At 37.2% G+C, this 20,030-nt stretch overlaps 1 protein-coding gene across 1 annotated transcript in view; it reads right to left on the bottom strand.

Annotated features, from left to right (window-relative positions):
* Positions 1-1,515: 1,515 nt before the first annotated feature.
* LOC100726528 (intermembrane lipid transfer protein VPS13C) overlaps positions 1,516-20,030 on the bottom strand; it is a 91,409-nt gene continuing 72,894 nt past the window's right edge. Inside the window, 12 exon segments of the mRNA XM_063254229.1 lie at positions 1,516-4,814; positions 5,482-5,596; positions 6,344-6,467; positions 9,398-9,443; positions 10,359-10,522; positions 10,862-10,937; positions 11,715-11,828; positions 12,761-12,842; positions 14,618-14,751; positions 15,303-15,375; positions 16,369-16,418; positions 17,302-17,443. Of these exon segments, the coding sequence (XP_063110299.1) occupies positions 4,791-4,814; positions 5,482-5,596; positions 6,344-6,467; positions 9,398-9,443; positions 10,359-10,522; positions 10,862-10,937; positions 11,715-11,828; positions 12,761-12,842; positions 14,618-14,751; positions 15,303-15,375; positions 16,369-16,418; positions 17,302-17,443 (1,144 nt within the window). The 3' untranslated portion in view covers positions 1,516-4,790.

Consider the following 20,030-nt stretch of genomic DNA (forward strand, 5'->3'; position numbering starts at 1 on the left):
GCCACTGCACTCCTACAACCATTTCCTTCTCTTTCCTGCTCCACCTTCACCAAAGTTCCAGTTCCAAAAGCAGAATCCTCTGATGGACACACTTTCTGAGGGGAATCTCAACTCCATATTTTTATTCTAACCCACTGTGTCCATTCATCCATCTGTCTCCTTGACTACTGAGTTATCTCTACCTTCAGATCACAAAGCTGTCAAACTCAACAGAAAAAACCACAAACTCACTATCTTTCCTCAACTCATTATAAATAGTACCACCAGCTCTTGGCATGCAAAGCCCCAACCAAGTCATCTTGCGGTCCCCTCTCTCTCATAGCCCGACAGTCGCCCAGGCCTGACTCCACCCTCCCCATCATCTTCACCCTCCCTCTTCTCATCCACCTCATCCCTTCCTCTCCAGATTCAGAGTTGCTGTGGCAGTCAGCAGAGTCCCCATGCTCTAATGTCCTGTCTGTACATTCACTAGGACCATCAACAGGATGGATTTAATTACTAGGATTAGATCTTCTTAGAAGACACTGATAACTTTAAGCAAAACCAGTTTACACAGTGGGTCTCAATCACATGGACTGCTAAAGTCAAAGTCAAATTCCAAGAAGTCAAAGCTAGCCCTCCCTGTTCCTGGACAGGCAGAACCATGACTGCCCGAATGGCCACACCTTTAAAGCTGGTGCACAGATATAATGCAACCTCAACCAAAACACCAATGGCATTCCCTATACAGCCCGAGCAAACAGTCCTATTACTCACAGGGAATCAGAAGAACCAGAACAGAGCGGGGAGGCACCTGAACTGCGTACCTGTTTGTAACCATGAAGATTGTACTCCTGCTTCTGAGAACAGCACAGTGGTACTGGTAAGTTTCTCCTTCCAACTTTTTTATATGATTCTGAAAAAGAAGACAGACTCAAGATTTGGGAAGTATATATATATATATATATATGTATATATATATATAATATTTGTGTAATAGCTAATATATAATCATAGTGTTTGGGGCAAATTAGAATAAAAAGTACAACTCTACATTGGAACAGGATGCTAGAAAAAACTTCATAACACATGTATAAATTAACTTCCCCTATTGTATTAAAAGAAAATTATGCATTAAATGCTTATCAAATGATCTTCTGATAAAATGAATTTTTTCTGTGATAACTTAGATATTTTAAAATATCGACCAGAAAGAACTACACTCTAAGGAACAAGCAAACATAAGCTGACACAAAACCACTACACTGACATTTCAGTGTTTCTCAGACTGCTGTTTGCAGAGAAGACTCTGGGTATGCTCTATGAATACCTAATGTATCGCAACATTTTAAAAATATGGTTCTACAACGTTTTTCACAGGATAGCTCGTATTTTTCGTCAGATTTTTTGATGGGGTTGGGTGAAAGACTCAAGCACTGATTTATACAGAGGTCGACATTATACACACAAGAAAATTATAAGGTAATGGTTACTATTTTTGAATTTTTGGTTGTATAAGTTAAACACACTGAAAAGTATATTTGTATATAAAATTATATTTCTAATAAAAATTACAATGATAATATGAAAATGAAGATGTTCTAAGATCTCAAAATAGTTGCTAAGATTTATTTCTACAGAGAAATACCAAGCATAAAATAATTCAAATATAAATTACAGCACTTTAAAAGATTTATTTTTCTTTTAAACTATCTTAAAAGTATTGATTTGAATTAGTCAACACACATTAAAAAACAACAAATTTCTTATAATTAATAGCAGGAAAATATTATTAATGGCATTATCTATAATACATAAAGACCAGAGGATAATATATTTAAAAATACAGAATGTGAACATTCTGAATAAGACCATAATATTTTATAACAAAGAATACAATATCAATATTATTACAGGAAAATATAATCAATATAATCGCAAGCAGAGAAAGCACAGTTGTAGATATTGTTTTAATGCTTGAGTACACGTTATTAAAAGATGTTGGTCCCCAAGTGTCCCTTGATAATTACCAAGCCCACAGACAAAATGGAGAAATCTCCAAGCCTGAGGCCTCAGCCTTGCAATGAACTTCGGGAAGGGAGGAGTGCAGCTTTCAGAGCCAGGCTCACCTGTTTCACAGCTCACCTCTGAGTTAGCTAAATACTTTTGTCAATTAGGCCTCAATTTCTTCAAAGAGAACATGGGAAAAGAATTAACAATTATGGGAATTTATTTTCACCTTGAAATTTAAATGCTAAAATGAAATTAGCTTAGAGATGCAAGTACAAGACATAGTATCTACTCTTTATCTCGTATACATCTCATTAGTTGTCAGATTATTGCACTTCAACCTTGAAAGCCTCTAACGTGTGATATCACCGGAACACACTGTGGCAGACCTTCTAGGTACTACTAAAAATTCTCTAGGCTCTGAGATTCAGAGGAAGATAATTACTGATGGAAGCAGGAGATCACCGCTGATAACATCGCCTCTCTCCTTTCTCAGGATGCAATGTGGAGTTAGTAACAGGATACGAAAGCCTTTTACCTGGTGCTTCATTTTTTAGTTAACTCTAAGCAAACAGCACAAGATATGAATAAACAAAATATATGCTGATGTCTATCATAGCATTATTACTGTTGTAAAATAATAGACAAACTTTAATACCATGAATTAAAAATAAAATACATGATGTAAGGTTACCTAAACAGATGCTAATGCAAGAATTTAAAATGCTAATGAAGCATTTCTAAGAACATGGAAAATATAATTAAAAAGGAAAGGTAAGGGACCTCATTTTAAATCTTATATAATCTGGGCCAAAATTAATATTAAATGTAAAACTGACTACACACACACACACACACACACACACACATATTATACACACATACATACATATATATATACACACACACATATGCAGTAAACAGTAATTATCCTAGAAGAATAGAGAAGAAGAACATAATGAAAACCTGGTATATGAAATTCTTAGAGCTGACTATTAAATGGGGATCAAAAGACCTAATAAATTATTGTAAGAGATGAAATGGTATCATTTTTATATGCTAGTACTCTTTGCTATTTACCTTTTGCTATATGTGGTCCTTTAAGGCCATGTTGATTTTAAAAATATCCGAAACTGTTTAAATAATCAATAAATATTTCTTACTCAAATATCTAAGCACAGTAAGATAGGTAAAGGGTGAAACAGTTTAAATTTCTCAGTATTTGTGCTTACCACCCTTGGGAAAAAATACTAAGTCCTCTCAGTAATATACATTCTATACCTTCTAGTAACCATAATAATAATTACAGTCTAAAGGATTGCCTGATAAAGAATTAATAAATCAGACAAGAAGATGACCTCTAAATAAACTAATAAAGTTTCTTGAGGTTTTATGCTTATTAACATACATTTGTTCAAAAAAAATCACAAGTAAAAGGTTAATAACCTAAGGAGCTTTAAAAAAATTAAACAAGTAAACAAGAAAAATATCTTGAAGTATGAAAGTTCCCAAAATTTAATTTTCATTAAAACTGACACAGCCAAGAAAATACTACTTTTAGTATTTGTATGTTTTGTTATACCTGGTCCCATAAGGGACAGAAATTGTGTGTGCCAGGGCAGCGGAGGGTATGCTGGGGGCTGCCCAGGGCCTGGCAGGCGCTAGGCAAGTGCTCCACCTGCAGGCTACCTCCTCCAGCCCAAGAGCAGCAGTCCTGCTACTCCTGCACTGGTTCCTCTTCAGATGCCAGTTGTTTCCAGCAAAGTGCTTCTTTTAAATGTGAATCAAAAGAGTAATTATCTTGATAACTGTAGTTTTATCTTGATAATTGAACAGTTGTTGTATGTTCATAGTTTCACTGTGCTCAAATAAGCAACACATTAGAAATCTAAATTTTACTTTAGTTTCAATTTTGGGCACAGCATAAAGCTGTGAGATAAGATGCTGCTAAAGCCAATTAAACATTTCAATCATTTATTTTAAAAAATTACACATAACTTCTCTTTCTGTTTGCACTAATTAAACCTAAAAATTACAAAGCACATATAACCAACAAGGAGACTGGATCTCTGAAAAGCATAAATGCAAGACTGAGCATGTATATAACATGAGATTAAAAAGGGAAAAAAAGAGGAAAGGGAAACAGAGTCTCAAACTTCATATGACAACTCTCACTTAGAGTCTAAAGACAGACTCAGAGCAACTGACTTTTACAAATGCCCTAATTCATCGTCCTTTGACTTGAGTAAATTTAGTAATTGGGGAACCAAAAGTCTATTTAGTAATTTGGGAAATAATATTCCACCATCATGACTTGCAAACATAAGAATACATCCGAATCTGTGTCTCTTACATTGTTTTCTTCTGATCTGCTTTGTTCTGTTTTGTTATGTTTGGTTTTACCCTCTTTAAAATAAAAACAAAAAAAGAATACATCCAATAGGCTGAATATAAAAACTACTCCTTTCTTTTCAATTTTACCTACATGCACATAAACACTGTAAGATAAAATTTTCAAAATGAACCAGAATCATCTGGTTTTGGACTGTCTTTCACCTACTAAACTGGAAGCAGCTGTTTCCCACAACCTCTCATCTTTTACACTGAGCGCTTACCAGCACTGTTTTACCAGATACACTATCACTTTTGTTTGTTATCAAATGCTACGGTCAAAAGCCCAAATGGAGAGGAGAGTTATAAAGCCAATCTCACTAGAGGTGGCTCTCAGTCTGACTCACACCCAGTCAGTACCACAGCTTGTTCTGATTAAGGATGAAATCAAGTAGTAGAATGGGAAACATTTACTCTTGTATTTCCAGTTCTTGCTGTGTAGGCAGAAAAAGAAAGAAAATAAAGTTAGAAGCACGCAAAAAGATAAAATGGAATCACATATAATACAAACCAAAGGCTAAGAATGAGTCAGAGTCATTTATTTTAAAGTCAAGGAAAGAAAATATTAATAAGCTGTCTTTGCAGGAAAGCCAGTGACAGAAAAACAGCAATTTATTTATGTACATATTATTTAACTATAATAAAGTTATAGTAAAAGATGGAAAACTTTAAAAGTTAACAGAACTGTAACCTTATATTACCTTTTTTTCTCTCCTCAGCTGTTTACCTGAATAAATGTAGAGTTATAAAGTAGTGCAAATGAACTAATTTGTGGGGGAGAAAAAGCAGTGAAATTCCAGTGATTAGCTACAAAGCAGGAAGCCAAAACTAACAATGTTCACTAAATGAGTACAGCCTGTGACTTCTTTTAACATTATCTTTTCTGCACCAAAAAGCTTTGCTACTGTGCAGAAAACTTCACCAAATATTTACATTTAACATACTATGCTAAAACAAAAAATAAATAATCTAAATTATTCTACAAACCAGCTCTCATCCTTCAATGAAGTTCATCAGTTAGGAACGTTAAGGGCCTGAAATCCTGGCTCTAGCAATCCTTAAAATTGAACTCTGCTTGTATTCTCAAAGAACAGAATTTACCTCGAACAAGTCATGGCCCTCTGACTCCTGCCTGTTGTAGGGACGAATGATGCCATCCTCCTGGATACGGCGAGGGGGGCGCAGGCTCGACACTTCCTCAGCTGACTCCGCTGCCCTACTCAAGGTAGCAGAAAATGTGCAATATGTGAGAATACTTCAAAATAATCCAAAGACACATGCTGACTAAATATACAAATATTTGATAAGCAAACAATGATAATTTTATGTAGCCCAAAATATAGCAGAAAATAGTAAGTCCAATTCTGAACCCTAAGCTTCTATCCTCTTCTTTTTTAGGTACCAGGGATTGAACTCACGACCTCGCACTTAGCAGGCAAGCGCCTGGGCCACTGAGCTAAATCCCCAAACCCATTCCACCCTCTTCCTAAACAAAGTCACAGATAATAAAAGCAAAGACTACATCACCTACTCTTTGTTTTCCTGGTGCCCAGCACAGTGTTTAGCATATGGCAAGACCAGTAACTGTTTGTTTTGTGGTAACTACATTTTAGTCATGGTGGCACACGCCTGTAATCCCAGCTACTCAGGAAGCTGCGTAGGATCACAAGTACTGAACCAGCCTGAACCCATCTTAAAACAAAAAATAAAAAAGAGCTATGGGTACAGATCAGTAGTAGTATAATACCCCTGGGTACATTCATTCATATATATGACACAGAGACAGACAGCAACCAAGACTGGGGGAGGTGATGAAAAAGAGGGAAACTGAACAAATCTCTTCTACTTCCTTTCTGGTGGCCCCTTACCTGTCAAGCTGTTGTAACTTCCAAGTGAACTCAGTCCCAGAGGCAGCAAGCACTCCACTCACTCCTGACAGCACTGCCCGAGTGGGCACACTCACCTCTGAATGCCCTGGAAGGCGCTGCTGGCCATGTCGACAATCCCGCCTGTCGGACGAGCCACAGCACCCACGAGCCCTTTTCCAATTCCTTTAAAGAATCCAGCAGCTCCCTCCTTTTTGGCACCTTCAGAGGAAAAAAGACAATAAGTATACAAAGATCCTTTAAAATAAGCAAGTTTGAACTCAACAGAAATGTGCACCAAACTCAGAAAGCTACAAGATACTGACTTTCTAAACAAGTTAAATTTAATCCTCACACAAGAACACTGGGTCCTCGAAGTCTGTGCTAAGTGAAAATTCTTGGGCCCCAACTCAGTCCTGCTGAACCAAACCCCAGAGTGGGTAACCAGCACTCCAGACAGCTGCAAAGCTCCAGAGCTGACTGGTCCTTTAGTCAGCAGAGGCAACTGCAAGGCCCAAGAACTAACGATACATTGTTGTTTTTTACAGCAATCATCAAGATTTTTCAAGCAATATACTTTTAGACATTAGAAGTTAACTAAAGAAGTTAGATCACAACTTTTCAAACTCTGTACCACACCTCAAAAGAAACCCTGTGTCGATTACCAAGCCTCACGACTGCCCCAAGTCTTCCCTAATCTGATCACCCAGTTCACTTCTTGCCCCCTGCTCACTCTCCTACAGACACTGCCTATTTCACCAGATTTGCCTGTTGTGGACATTTCCCATGAACAAAATTATTCAGTCTGTGTTCTAGTACCAGTGGCTTTCTCTACTTTATACCTATTTTCATGGCTCATCCATCTTGTAGTACCTATTAGTATTTGATCTCTTTTCAAGTAGGACAATATTCCATCGTACGGATATGCCATATTTCAGCTACTCATACAACAGGGAAAGGGTATTTCGGCCCTCTAGGAGGATATTTGGGATAAGATGCTGCTATCATAAAGTTTTTGTCTGAACCTCTCTTTCAACTCTCTTGGGTGCATACCTTACACCAAAAGAGCCACACGAGAGCCCAGCTAAGTCTCTGGTTGCACAGTCAGATTCTTCCACACAGGAACTGCATGACCTTCCATTCCTATCAGCAATGTATGAGGGCTTCGATTTCCCCACACTGTGCTGAGTTCAGCCTTCTTAACAGGTGTGACGTGGTATGTGACTGTGATTTGATACATACACCCCTGATGACTAATTAGATGTTCTTATGAGCCCTCTTTACAAGTGATCAGAAAACCTGGTCAAAGTTTACATTTAAAAAAAAAAAGTATCTGCACTGTCAATGTTTGGGGGGCTAGCCACCATTTATGCTTTGATTCTGTGATGGTAATTTTTTTTAATTTGGTATTGTTCTACCTTTTTCTGTTTTTCTATTTTAAGTTTCTTTTCTTTCTTTAAAAAAAAAGAGAACAATATGTAATGTAACAACCATTGTTAAATTTCTTTCATTGTTTCGACACCCTGTATTGTTACTGTTTTGAGTTTGCTGTTGTTGTTTATGCCTTTTGCTTTTTTTCCTCACTTTCCTTTTTTAAATATATAAATAAAACAGTGAAAGATACAATGTCAATTATCCTCCTCCCTCCTCCAAGCACACTCATCCCATCGCCCTGCCCCTCTCTGAAGCAGCTCTGAAGTCCTCTTTCACAAGTGTCTGTGGTTGTGCCGTCGCGGCTGCCTCAGTGTACTGAATCAATTCAAAGCACCTACCTTTAACTTTGGAGACCAGCACTCAGTGGCATGGTGCCAGACCCAGTAACAAAATGCATGAGGACCCACCCTCACCTTCCAACAAGATGCCTGCCCACTGGATGGCCCTCAGCAGCCACGTTCACCTGTACCGATACTAAGGACGGCTTCCAGAACTGCTTCAGAAGTGGCAAAAGCAATGGGGTAAGTGTGTTCAAATCAAAGGGGAGATTCTGAGGGGACTTAGTGTCAACATCTGTTATTATACTAATTTTCAAAAATTTAAATGTTCATCATGAATTTTAGTCATCTCTCTCTTTTTTTTTGTATCAGGAATTGAATCCAAGACCTCACGCTTGCCAGGCAGGTGCTTAGGCTGCTAAGTCCCTGGTCCTTTAGTCTCATCTCATACATCTGATTTGGAGAAATGTCCATTCATATCCTTGGTCCATTTAAACTGAGACTTGTAAGAGTGCTTTATATTCAGTCTTTCATCAAATAGATGTCTGTAAAAATCTGCTTCCAATCTGTGGACTGTCATTTCCCTTTCTTGATGGTGTCCTTTTGGCACAAAAATTTTAAATTCTAGTGCAGTATAATTTAACTACTTTTTCTTTTTTTCATCTGTGCTTTTGGTGTCGCATCTAGAAAAGCTAAGCCACCCCAAAGTAACAGAGACCCGGTTCTGTGTTTTCTTTGAGTTCTGTAGCTTTGCTCTTACGTTTAGGTATTTAGCCTATTTGGAGTTCACTTTTACACAGTACAGGGTTAAGGGTCCAGTTTTACTCTGCTTCACGTGTGGATGTCCAGCCGTCTCAGCACCCCTGCCAAACTCAATCGGCCATAACTGGAAGATTTTATTTCTGAACTGTCAACTGTCAGTTATATACCATTGATCTATACGTCTATTCTTACACAAGTATCACACTGTTTTTTTACTACAGCTCTATACATAACAAGTATTAAAATTGCGAAGTATAAGTCCTCCAAATTTGCTCTTTTTTCAAGACTGTTTCAGCTATTTTGGAACTCTTGAATTTACATATAAATTTTAGATTGTCAACTGTCACAAAAAATACCAACTGGGATTGCACTGAAGAATACGTACCTTTTTAAATGAGACTATAAAAAAGATAACCACAGAAAAACCTCAAGTCAATTACTAGTGAGAGTCTCAAAAAATCTAGTTTGCTGATGGTCCTGATGAAAACAGCTTTCAAAGTCTGAATCATAATCTCCTACTTAATGTCTCTGCTTTCTGAGGAAGATACACTAAATAATTTAAGAATGTGAATCTAAAATTTAGTCAATGGTTTTCTCAAGTATCTTATAGCAACATCTAGCATGTTTATCAAGCACTGACACTTTACTTTTTACCGGGCAGAAATACTCTCAACCTACCTTCTACAGGCTTTGTTATTATTCCCGTCACTCCACCAAAAACTCCCTGAAAGAGAAAGCAATCAGAAAGGTTCCTGGGAGAGAAGTTGCTTAATTTTAAATCAACCACTAGAGGTCTCTACAAACATACTAGAAACAAAAATTCAAAAAAAAAAAAAAAGACTAAAGACTCATGACTCACTTGATAATGTGAACGTGTGAGCACATTATTATTGTAAAGATATTAAGTCACAGAGCTTTTTAACTGAGTACATCCATGGAAGATAGAGCAGTAAGGCAGAGATAGAGCACCTAAACCTGGCTCTGTTACCTATCAGCTGTACGAGCACAGGCAGTTGATTCAATCTCTCTGTGTAATCCTCCGTCTCACATCAATAAAAATTAGTTGAGTGAAATAATCTAATTATACATTTCAATGAGATTACTTTTTAATTTAATGGAACTGTAAAAAAAAGAAAATAAAGAAAACACCCTGGCACAGCAAATAACCTGACAAATAGAGTATTTCACAGAATGTAAGACACAGCTGTTAAAACTCACTGGCTCAAACACCAGTCGCAGCTTTTTGAAAATACTTCCAAGATTAAAAATACAGTTATACACTCTTAACAACTGTCAAAAACAGCAGTGTAGGCCTGGTGTGGTGATGCACGCCTGTAATTACAGCCCTTGGGAGCTTGAGGCAGGAGGACTGCTGCAAGTTCGAGGCCAGCCTGGGCTACAAAATGAGTTCAAGGCCAGCCCAAACTACATAGCAAGACCCTGTCTCAAGAAAAACAAAAGACACCTTTATCTGGGGACGACACAGCTCAGCATCAGCGGCACAAGTGCCTGCCTGGCAAGCACAAGACTGAGAGTTTGATTCTGGGTACCACCCCCCCCCCAAAACCAAAACTCAGCATTTGGATTGCACACTCCAAAATGTTCATATAAAAGTTGAAGGTTCTTGAAGAAGATTTACCCGCAGGAAGCCCTTTCCTCCTCTGGCCGGACTATCTCCAAAATCTTTAGGCTGTCGGCCCATCTCTTCTCGTCTTCTTTGCTGATACTCCTTGTCCATTGTAATTGCTGCCAAACCTTTCCCAACGGAACCAGTGATTCGAGACACAACTCCGGCTGCACCACCTACCAAAAGCCAGAGGAGGAAGTCACATGGGTCCTATGGAAGCAATGTCACAATGCACAGCACGCACTGCTTCCAACTAACAAATCTGTCTCACACAAAAATGAAACGTTTTTTGCCAACTATCAAATATTTGAAGTACATTGATTCACCACCACAAAGACATATTTAAAAACTAACAGGCCAATATTAAATTATTTCCCATTTAAAAACACGAAAACATGTCTTTTAAAAGAGACTAAGTGATCCCACCTACTAAATATAATCATTTACTTCTCATAAACAACACATTTTATGTTAATATAAAAGTATACAGATACATGTAAATTGGTGATACATACCTACTGTGTGCCCAAAGAGACTTCTCATTCCAATCACTAATCCTTCAGCAAACTCTTCAGGACCTTGGACAGCACCCTGGCCCAAAGGAAGTTTGCTACTTAGAATTAAGCCTTAAAATTCAGGGTTTTCATGAATATGATGAGTGTGTAAAGATCCATGAAGGCTAACAAGACAATATTTATCCTATATTTCAAGTACTGATAGAATACCACTCTAATCAAAGGTATTTTCTACCACACAATCTCAGCAACTTCTGTAAGACAAAAAACCTGGACGTTAAATTAAAGTCACTGGTTTTAATGCTAAGTGGGCCATGCAGTACAAAGCTGCCTGCCTCTTCGGCAGCTGCTCCCAGGACTGCCTGAGTCCATATCTGCACATATTCAGCTTTCTGCTGCACTGCTAGCAGGCCGCCTGAGTGCATAGATGTTTCTGACTCTCTCACCCTCCCACTTATTCTCTCGGCTTCATCCTTCCAAACAACACCCTCAGCACACTGGGCTCCCACTCTTTGGAGAGCTGGACGAATTAGACAAAAGCATGACTGTGACAGCAGGCTGGCTCCTAATGTCCCACCAGTCCCTCCCACAGCGGTGCAACAGCATCAAAAGAATCTACAGTCTACCCGACACTGTAAACACCCTCGTAACTACACTAAATCTGGGACATGGGCACATTTCATTGTCCAGATAAGCACAAGTGCTTATTTAATTCACAAAATCAGGCTTTCAATGTCATTTCAAATATTTTTAAATAAATAAATATCATTCAGTTCCTAGATACAATGAAAATACAAACTATTGTCATTAAAAATTTTATACCCACACTTGAACTTTTAAAAAAAAGCAATACCTGGAAGGGTTCGTAGAAGAAAGCTTCAACTCCTTCAGACAGACCTCTAATTAATCCAAATGGGTTTCCAAGCACATCTAAGCCCAACACAAGGACATACATCTGTTTTAAGAACTATGGAAGACAAAAGGTAAACTAAGTCCTTTGCAGCTGTTCAAAAAAAAAGGGCATCATGATACAGTAGGGAATGGGTGTGAGAGATTATGCTTAGGTAAAAGGAGAGCCATGTGGAATCTCCACTCCCACATCCACTGACTGATATTTCATTGTGTATCAGGTGTCACACTTGTACGGCTTTCAAATTGAAACTAAGTTTGAGGTAGAGTCTGTCCTTTAGCAATTATGAAAACCATGACAAGTATCTACCAGCCTCCACCTTCTCATCTACGAAACGCAAAGCTACATCAACCTTGCATGGGTGAGTATACCTATTAAACAAATACATAATTCAGTAATGGTGGTTGTTATTTTTACCTTATCATCACTATTACTTTTTAAATTATGTGCAGAATAATTACAAACTAAAACAAAAAACAAGAGAAATGAAATCCTTATTTGAACATGTAATCACTGCAACATCTACACATCAGAAAGGAGAAAACCTTCTAGCACAAGACAGCAAGAGGAAACCACTTGTGGTCTCAGGACACAGCAATGCCACCTGAGCAGCTGGACACCTACAGAACCACAGGGTGATAGACGTCCAGGAAAGAAACCAGACCACAGTTTCTCTTGCAATTCCATATGCTATGCTGACAGACAACAGCCCCTCAAGAACTCAAAAGTAATGACACCAAAATCACTACTCTTTCCCAAATGGTAACAACTGCAAAGGGAAAGAGGCACAGGGGGAAATTTTTGAAAAGTATATAATGGTGGCAGAACTAAAGAACAAATTAATCATTTAAGAAGAACACTAAGTTTTGAGATTATAAATTGAGATAAATTATGTAAACATTACTACATATTACACAATCACATACAAATGTTTTATTCTAGTATTTTATGAAGTATATTCCCTGAAAGCTACTCTAATAAGAAATTACCTGTTCACTGTAATGCCTAACAACACTCCACACGAGTTGATCTCTCTTGTAAAACTGGTATTGTATTTCAAAATAAGCAAGTCTAGGAGGAGAAAAAGGAAAATTTCAAAACACTAAAACTATATTCTGGGGGAAAAGGACTTAAAATTCACTAATAGCCTATTCTAGTCACAGTCAATTCTTTCATATTTAACTTTGCATTGATGTAATTTACAGCTGGTATCTTAATGTTATGGTAACAAAATTATGATTAAAATAGTGCATTTTCATGTAAGCTTACAATAAATATGTGACAGAGTACACAATTTTTAAAGTCAACCACCATCTCACCACTCTAGATTTTTTCGTTTCCTCATCGTTTCCATTTTTAATTCTTTTCTATGCAATTACAAAGCATTTACAATATTTTATGTGCCATCATTGTGGGTATCTGTTTTTATCTTCACTCACGTCCCATTAAATCACCTCGGGTACACAGCATTCCACTGCCACTCTGTGGGACAGCATCGGAATGACCAACTCCCCTCTGTCACCAAGAGCCCAGTTCTGGGTATAATTCATGCTGCCTCATATATTTTGAATATAACTCTAGCTGCTTTTCAAGATTATTTTTTGGACTAAATTCCCAAAACAGAATACTGAATGACAGACCACAAAAACAGACTCCATAGATGCAGAGCTTTCCACTAACATCCACAGCATAAAAAAGTGTCCATTTCTTAGACCCACTCCATCTAGTAGTATGAGGACCACTTGCATTTTGAAGTGGTGATAATTTACATCAATCTGCATGCACTTTTTTTCCTTTTTTTTTTTTTTTAAATCGGTACCAGGGATCGAACTCATGACCGCTTGCTTGCAAGGCAGGTGCTTATGCTGCTGAGCCCCTACATGCACTTTTGATAAATACTAAAACTAGACATTTCAACTATCAATCAGTCACCTTCACTTTCCTTTCTGTGAGGTACCTCTTACTGTCCAATGGCTGTGACACCACTGGAATTTCTAGGAATGGTTAATATTAACACTAAAAATCCTCTCTACATCTTATATCATTGTACTTTTCCAGCTTTTGTCTTCATCTTCCTCGGCTCTAATACGAAATATTCAATTTTTATGTGGTACAATCTATTTTGCATTTTCCACTGAAAAGCTGTAAGAAATTTTTCTTATAGCTTTTAAGCTTAGATTTTTCTCTACTCACAGATCTAATAACAAATTTTTTTCAAGTCTTTCAGATTGAAAATTACACAGTATTTTATCCTTTGTTTTGTGAGACAGAAATAATTTGAAAAATTTTCTTCCAGCTGACTCCTTGTCCCAATACCACTACTGAATATTCAATGCCACAGAGAGTTACTGAATTCATATGTAACCAGCACACATAAATATCCTCATATTAAAGGTAACAAGATGTTGTTATTTCTGTACTTTGCTGGGTGGTTACAATGAAATCTCACTTCATTGCTACAAATTTCTAAATACAGAAAATAATTAAATTTTTATTTTATATTCATATTACACAGATATGAGTATACTTTTTTTTTTTTTGTCTTTTTTCTTTTTATCGGTACCAGGGATCGAACTCACGACTGCCTGCTTGCAAGGCAGGCACTTATGCCACTGAGCTAAATCCCCAGCCCCAAGATATGAGTAATAAAAGAAAATATGACTTCATCATCATTGTTATTAATAAAATAAGCACATCTTAAAGAACACCATCAAAAATGGATCAAATTCTTCACGTAGTAAGCATTATCAACCTCCTAGGCTAATACTACAGAAATAGAAAAATTAGTATCCAAACACTCAACCTTGGCATAAATAGCTTCCAGTGTACTGGAATAGAAGTCTTACTTGAAAATAAGGTCATCCACATCAGTCAGAGTGGCACCTATGCTTTTCAGAAGCAGGTTGACAGAATGAATCGCAATCATTTCCTGTTTGTCTGATTCTTCACCTCCAGAACTCAAAGACAGACTCAAATGCAACTAAAAGAAACATAATATTCAATAAACACAAGCAAAACACAAAAGCTTTATACAACAGGACCCAGATCGTCCAATCTAGTATGACAACCATAAGTATCTTCCAATGAAAGCCCTGCTAAAACATGTTATTTATCCTGTATACAAATAAAGAACAACTCATATCTGATTCTCATTTATTTTCTGACAAAATACAAGTGGTCTGACTCAAAACTAGACCTCTATTTTCATTCCAAGTGTATAAATACCATCATGTCATTAGGAAGGAAGCAAAATCCCTGTACAAAAATGGGATAATGATTTAAAGAAGAAAACGTCAGCTGGCACACAGTTTGCCAGCCAAAACAGGAAATTATTTATTTTCATCCAATTAAGGTACATAGCTCATGGCAACAATTAATGATAACAATTGTTATAATTATACCATAAAAATAATTAGCAATGGCATGACAATTATGGAACAGTTAGTGAGTTGCCAAATAAACTTTTAAAAGAAATCACAAGGCTTTCAGTTTCCACAGTACCTCTCTCAGTCCTTAAAAGCAGACTTTCACCTTCCCATTGGCTTCCACTTTATCCAATAGCAACATTAATGCAGTAGAGCAGGAAGACACAGACAACGGGTAACTTAACACGTGTCAGTAAAGCAGATGACTCTCCTTTCTCCTTCTGTCCTCCCTGGACGTCCTACTTAACCTGCCCAGAGCTACACAAAGTGGACCTGATACAAGTCCAGGAAAGCCCAGGGCTCTACCCCTCCCTGAGGCAAAGTCAACATGGACTACAAAAATAACTGTTCATAATCTTCATTATTCTACTGAACAGCATAATTCCCAGTGTGTCTAAGAACATGAAGAGCTAAATTAGCAATCTTTAACACTCCCCTACAATATAAACTCCAAGAAGTCATTTCATGTCTGAACAGCAATTTGGATAACAGGCACTCAATAAATTTTGTTGAAGGGTATTATTTAATCCCACGAAGAACAGATTTTTCACTCAGTAATGAAAAAGAAACTCTTTATAACCTAACACAAAAAACAATGTCAATTTTAAAGGTGATCTTATGCCTGAGTCTGATATCACCAAACTAACGTATCATTTTAAAATAATAACCTTATTTATGAAACCATCCACTTAAGCTCAATGGATTGTGAATGCAACTGAAAATAAAGTGCTGTGAACAATTTTTGAAAATGTAAAGGATGAGCAATATTTTCCAGTTTCTTAATTGTTAAATCTGGTCCATTACACAAGTTTCGAGCATTATGGTTGATAGGATTTGTAAATTTACTAAGTAGTCACCTTTCCCTGTAAAAGCTGAAAAGCACAAAAGGGGAAAAAAGAAATGGGTTCATAAAGTACAAAATCAGGCAAGTGAAAGGCATCCAATTTTCTACTCCCTCAGTTGCAATCAAATGTGGGAAAGGGAAAACATCGCGTCAAGAGAAGAACGCCAACTTCAGCGCTTTCACACTCCGGTCAGGGCACCCTGATGTGCTTGGTTTCCACAGTGACAGTGGTTACGAAGTGCGACCAACAAACAATATTCTCTCATGCAAGGATCAGTAAGGTATGGCTGAATCTGGTCCACTGCCTGTTTTCCTTTGGCTTTTGAGCTAAGAATGATTCTTCACACGCATTTCCATGGGAACTTTATCAAAATTGACCTAGAAAAAAAGCACAATTTTGGTAAGTTGGTATTAGCAGAGTATCTCCTTTTAGGTATCTGTGCACTGATGAAACCAAATGAGAAGACTATCTTTCTATGTCTCACCAGAAGATCTTAAGGTCATCTACAACCGAGAGCTCTGAAACAGACTCACTTTTCTAAGAAAGCTCACTATACACAATTAATAGCTAGCTTCTGCTGGACACAAAGGGCACAGCCCCACCCCGCCCCACTTATGTGCAGCCCACTGTCAGGATGGGTGGGAAACAAATCTGGTGACCAGTGCAGATTCAGCTGTCAGACACTAGAGACAAAGAACACCTAGAGTATACGACTGAAGATGGCAAGCTGCCCACTCAAGTCAAGTTTCTGGAGTCTTCCTGCAGCCACCATAACTTTCAGTTTTTGTTCTGGAAGGCCTCATGGAGAGCACACCTTTATTTGTGGATACCAACAATCATTCAGATTAATGAATTTAATTCAGCAGAACTTTTGTAGGTTTTCTAACAATGAAGTAATGTAACTGTACTTAGCAATGCATAGGTATTATTCAACATGTAAGAGTAAAATTTTCAATAAACTACCATAATTGCTGCATAAATTTCACAAAAAGTTTCACAAAACTGATTTGTAGAAAAAACCAGTTAAAACAATACAGAAGAGAAACATTTAAATCAGGCTTCACAGTACAAGATTATATTAACACATTTAATTGCAGTGACACCATATAGTATTTTAATTATATACGAACACTCCTACTAATAAGTAAGAGTTTATTTACTAACAAACACATATTTCAATGTCTACACATACTAGACAATAAAACTACTCACTCCCACTCCCAACAACAACAAAATACACCTCTGAACACTGGGGCTTACCTCAAAATTATTCTCTAGCTTCACCCAGCCGCGGTCACAGGAGCGCTGGTGCTTCTGGTAGGAATGCTCCAGGAGGAGTATCTGCTTCTGACTAAAAGGCTTCCATTTCTGCTGTGGTTTCATTTCCCAAACAACACCAGAACTAAATAATTCACAAAAGAGGATTAAATTAGAAACACAGATTTAAATTTGTGGAACTGTCATTCAACTCCAGATTAGTATAACTCCTAATTTCCTATGGAAATTAAATTGATAAAAGAGATCTTTATAATATTCAACACTATCTGTGTTGCAAAAGCTATATAAAGAATGATTATTATGTAGACATCTAGAGAATTCCATAAACTTTTTAATTGATAAAATTTAAAATATGAAAATAATTGAGAATTTCTACAAACAAGAGTCTACTAGTGAGACTTCTGTGAGAGCAGATAACATCTTGCCTAATTAGTATTCCTATCAAAATCCACTGCAGGGGCTGGGGATTTAGCTCAGCGGCATAAGTGCCTGCCTTGTAAGCAGGCAGTCGTGGGTTCGATCCCTGGTACCAATAAAAATGGAAAATGAAAAAAAAAATCCACTGCAGATGTGCATTATTAATGATGATGCGGAATGAGCGTCTATAGATACCGCACTTTGGAAACAGGTACTGTCAAACAGGGACAATGATCTATACAAATACGGTGACTATTGTAATGAGATTTTAATTATGTTAATATATTACTTGAAAGACATTCCTAAAAGCTTACTAAATTCTTTCGTTGACATTTGCTTTTTAATATACTGCAGATTAGGTGGCAGTTCTTTATCTGCCCAAATGGATATTAAAATGAGGAAGTTTCTTAATTATTTGCATTGAGGTCAGGAAAAAATGTTGCTGGAATCAAGATGAAGGTCATAAGCTATATTCTCTCCAAATATTTGAGAGATTGGATATCCTGCTTCTTGTTTTGACTCCGGATGGCACAGAAAGTTCATAAAACAGCTTGACGTTACTTGTTATTCAAAGAAAAGTTGTTTCCAAATGAGTCTACTGAAATGTAAGTTTCCCATAGAGCACTGCTTAACCTTCTAATTTTAGGGTGAGAGTCACTGAGAAGTATTATCAGGTCTTCAGCAAAAATAATTTTCAAAGTCATTCAGTGTTGAGTAGTGACCACAGATGACTTTTTGCTCAAAAAATGTTCATCTTGGCCCAGAACTCAAACAACTAGAGTTACCACTGCTACAGCACTGCATTCACTAAGAACGATGAGGAAATTCAGCTTCTATTTCTAGCACTCTCAGAGCTGACAGCAGCTAACCCAACCAGGATGGGTGAGCTCACTGCTGGACACCACTGGCTAGGAGAAGGCCGATCCAAACCCTTTCCAGAGAGCACCTACTAACAGGTAAACACTGGGAAAACACAGGCTTTAAAGGCTTCATAGTGTTAAAGCTTTCTCAATTTGTCCAGCTAAGTTTTTTCCTGCTCCCACCCCAGCCCCATATTTGGCTGTAATATACTAGAAGAATCTTTCTTAATAATGCTGAATCTATTTCTTCAACTTGTTTAAAGGTATCCTCACCAGCAGTTTTTCTAGGCAGACTACTGACAGAGGCTAATTCTTCAGTTTCTTCAAACTCAACACTAAATTCTCCAGTAAATAACTGAGCAGAACTGGGAACATCTGTTCACTTATCAAGAGCTTAGGAAAACTGTGTACTCATGACTCAATACGCTCATTCATGCGTTTTTATTGGCTGAGGTTGCTCTCAAAGTTCCCGCTCCTTTATGGAACTGTTCCGGCTGAGGTCTAATGGCTTTAAACAGCTTTATTTTCTCTGGACACATTTCTTTAGCTCCTGTTATCAGCCATGACCCAATTAACTTACTAGTAGTAAAAAGATTTTCCTTGCTTGCCTAGGAAATGAATGACTCGCTCTGAAACTCACCTTGGTTACAACCTCACTTTGTCGTTTTCTTGTTTTTAATCAAGAAATTATGCTGTAGTAAGACATTTTGTTTCAAATCTTCTGTACATTGCTGTGTTTTTTTCATGTATGCTTTGTTTACAAAGGTCAATACAGTTTGCATTATTTTAGCACAGCTATGATGCTGTTATACAATAAAATAATGCTTTACCATTTTGAAACAATAATCCACACTGCATTGTGCCCTAAGGGTCACCTTCAAAGTCTACCATCAGTACTACAAAGTGTGCAGTAAAGCAAGCAGTATGTACAACAGTTGCTGGGATTTGTAGCACAATGAACACACCCTAACATCAGCCACCAACACAAAAGAATGAACATGCTTGCGGTCCAAAACCTCAACTTCAACCCTAACCTTTGAATATCATACAATTGTTACGTATTACAAAACAAGGATTCTTTTGGTTTTTTCTACCCTATAAACGTGTGAAGAATCATTCTTAGCTCAAAAGCCAAAGGAAAACAGGCAGTGGACCAGATTCAGCCATACCTTACTGATCCTTGCATGAGAGAATATTGTTTACAGAAAAAAATGTAAATCTATAATACATTAATTTGCATAGTTTACTAGTAACAATCACAAGAAATCTTCACTATCTGGTGATGTTTAGGAGTTAATGAAGTTATTAAACAAAATTATCTACTACAAATTACATATATCCAAAAAGTCTTTATGATAAAACCTCCAAGAAAATTTCCTTAGCTTGATAATGAACATCTACAAAAAACCTATCACTGACACTGTATTTCAGGAG

This window comes from Cavia porcellus, unplaced genomic scaffold, assembly GCF_034190915.1.
Source record: "Cavia porcellus strain 051 isolate PalLab524CR breed Dunkin Hartley unplaced genomic scaffold, mCavPor4.1 scaffold_8, whole genome shotgun sequence".
In the NCBI taxonomy this organism is placed as follows: Eukaryota; Metazoa; Chordata; class Mammalia; order Rodentia; family Caviidae; genus Cavia; species Cavia porcellus.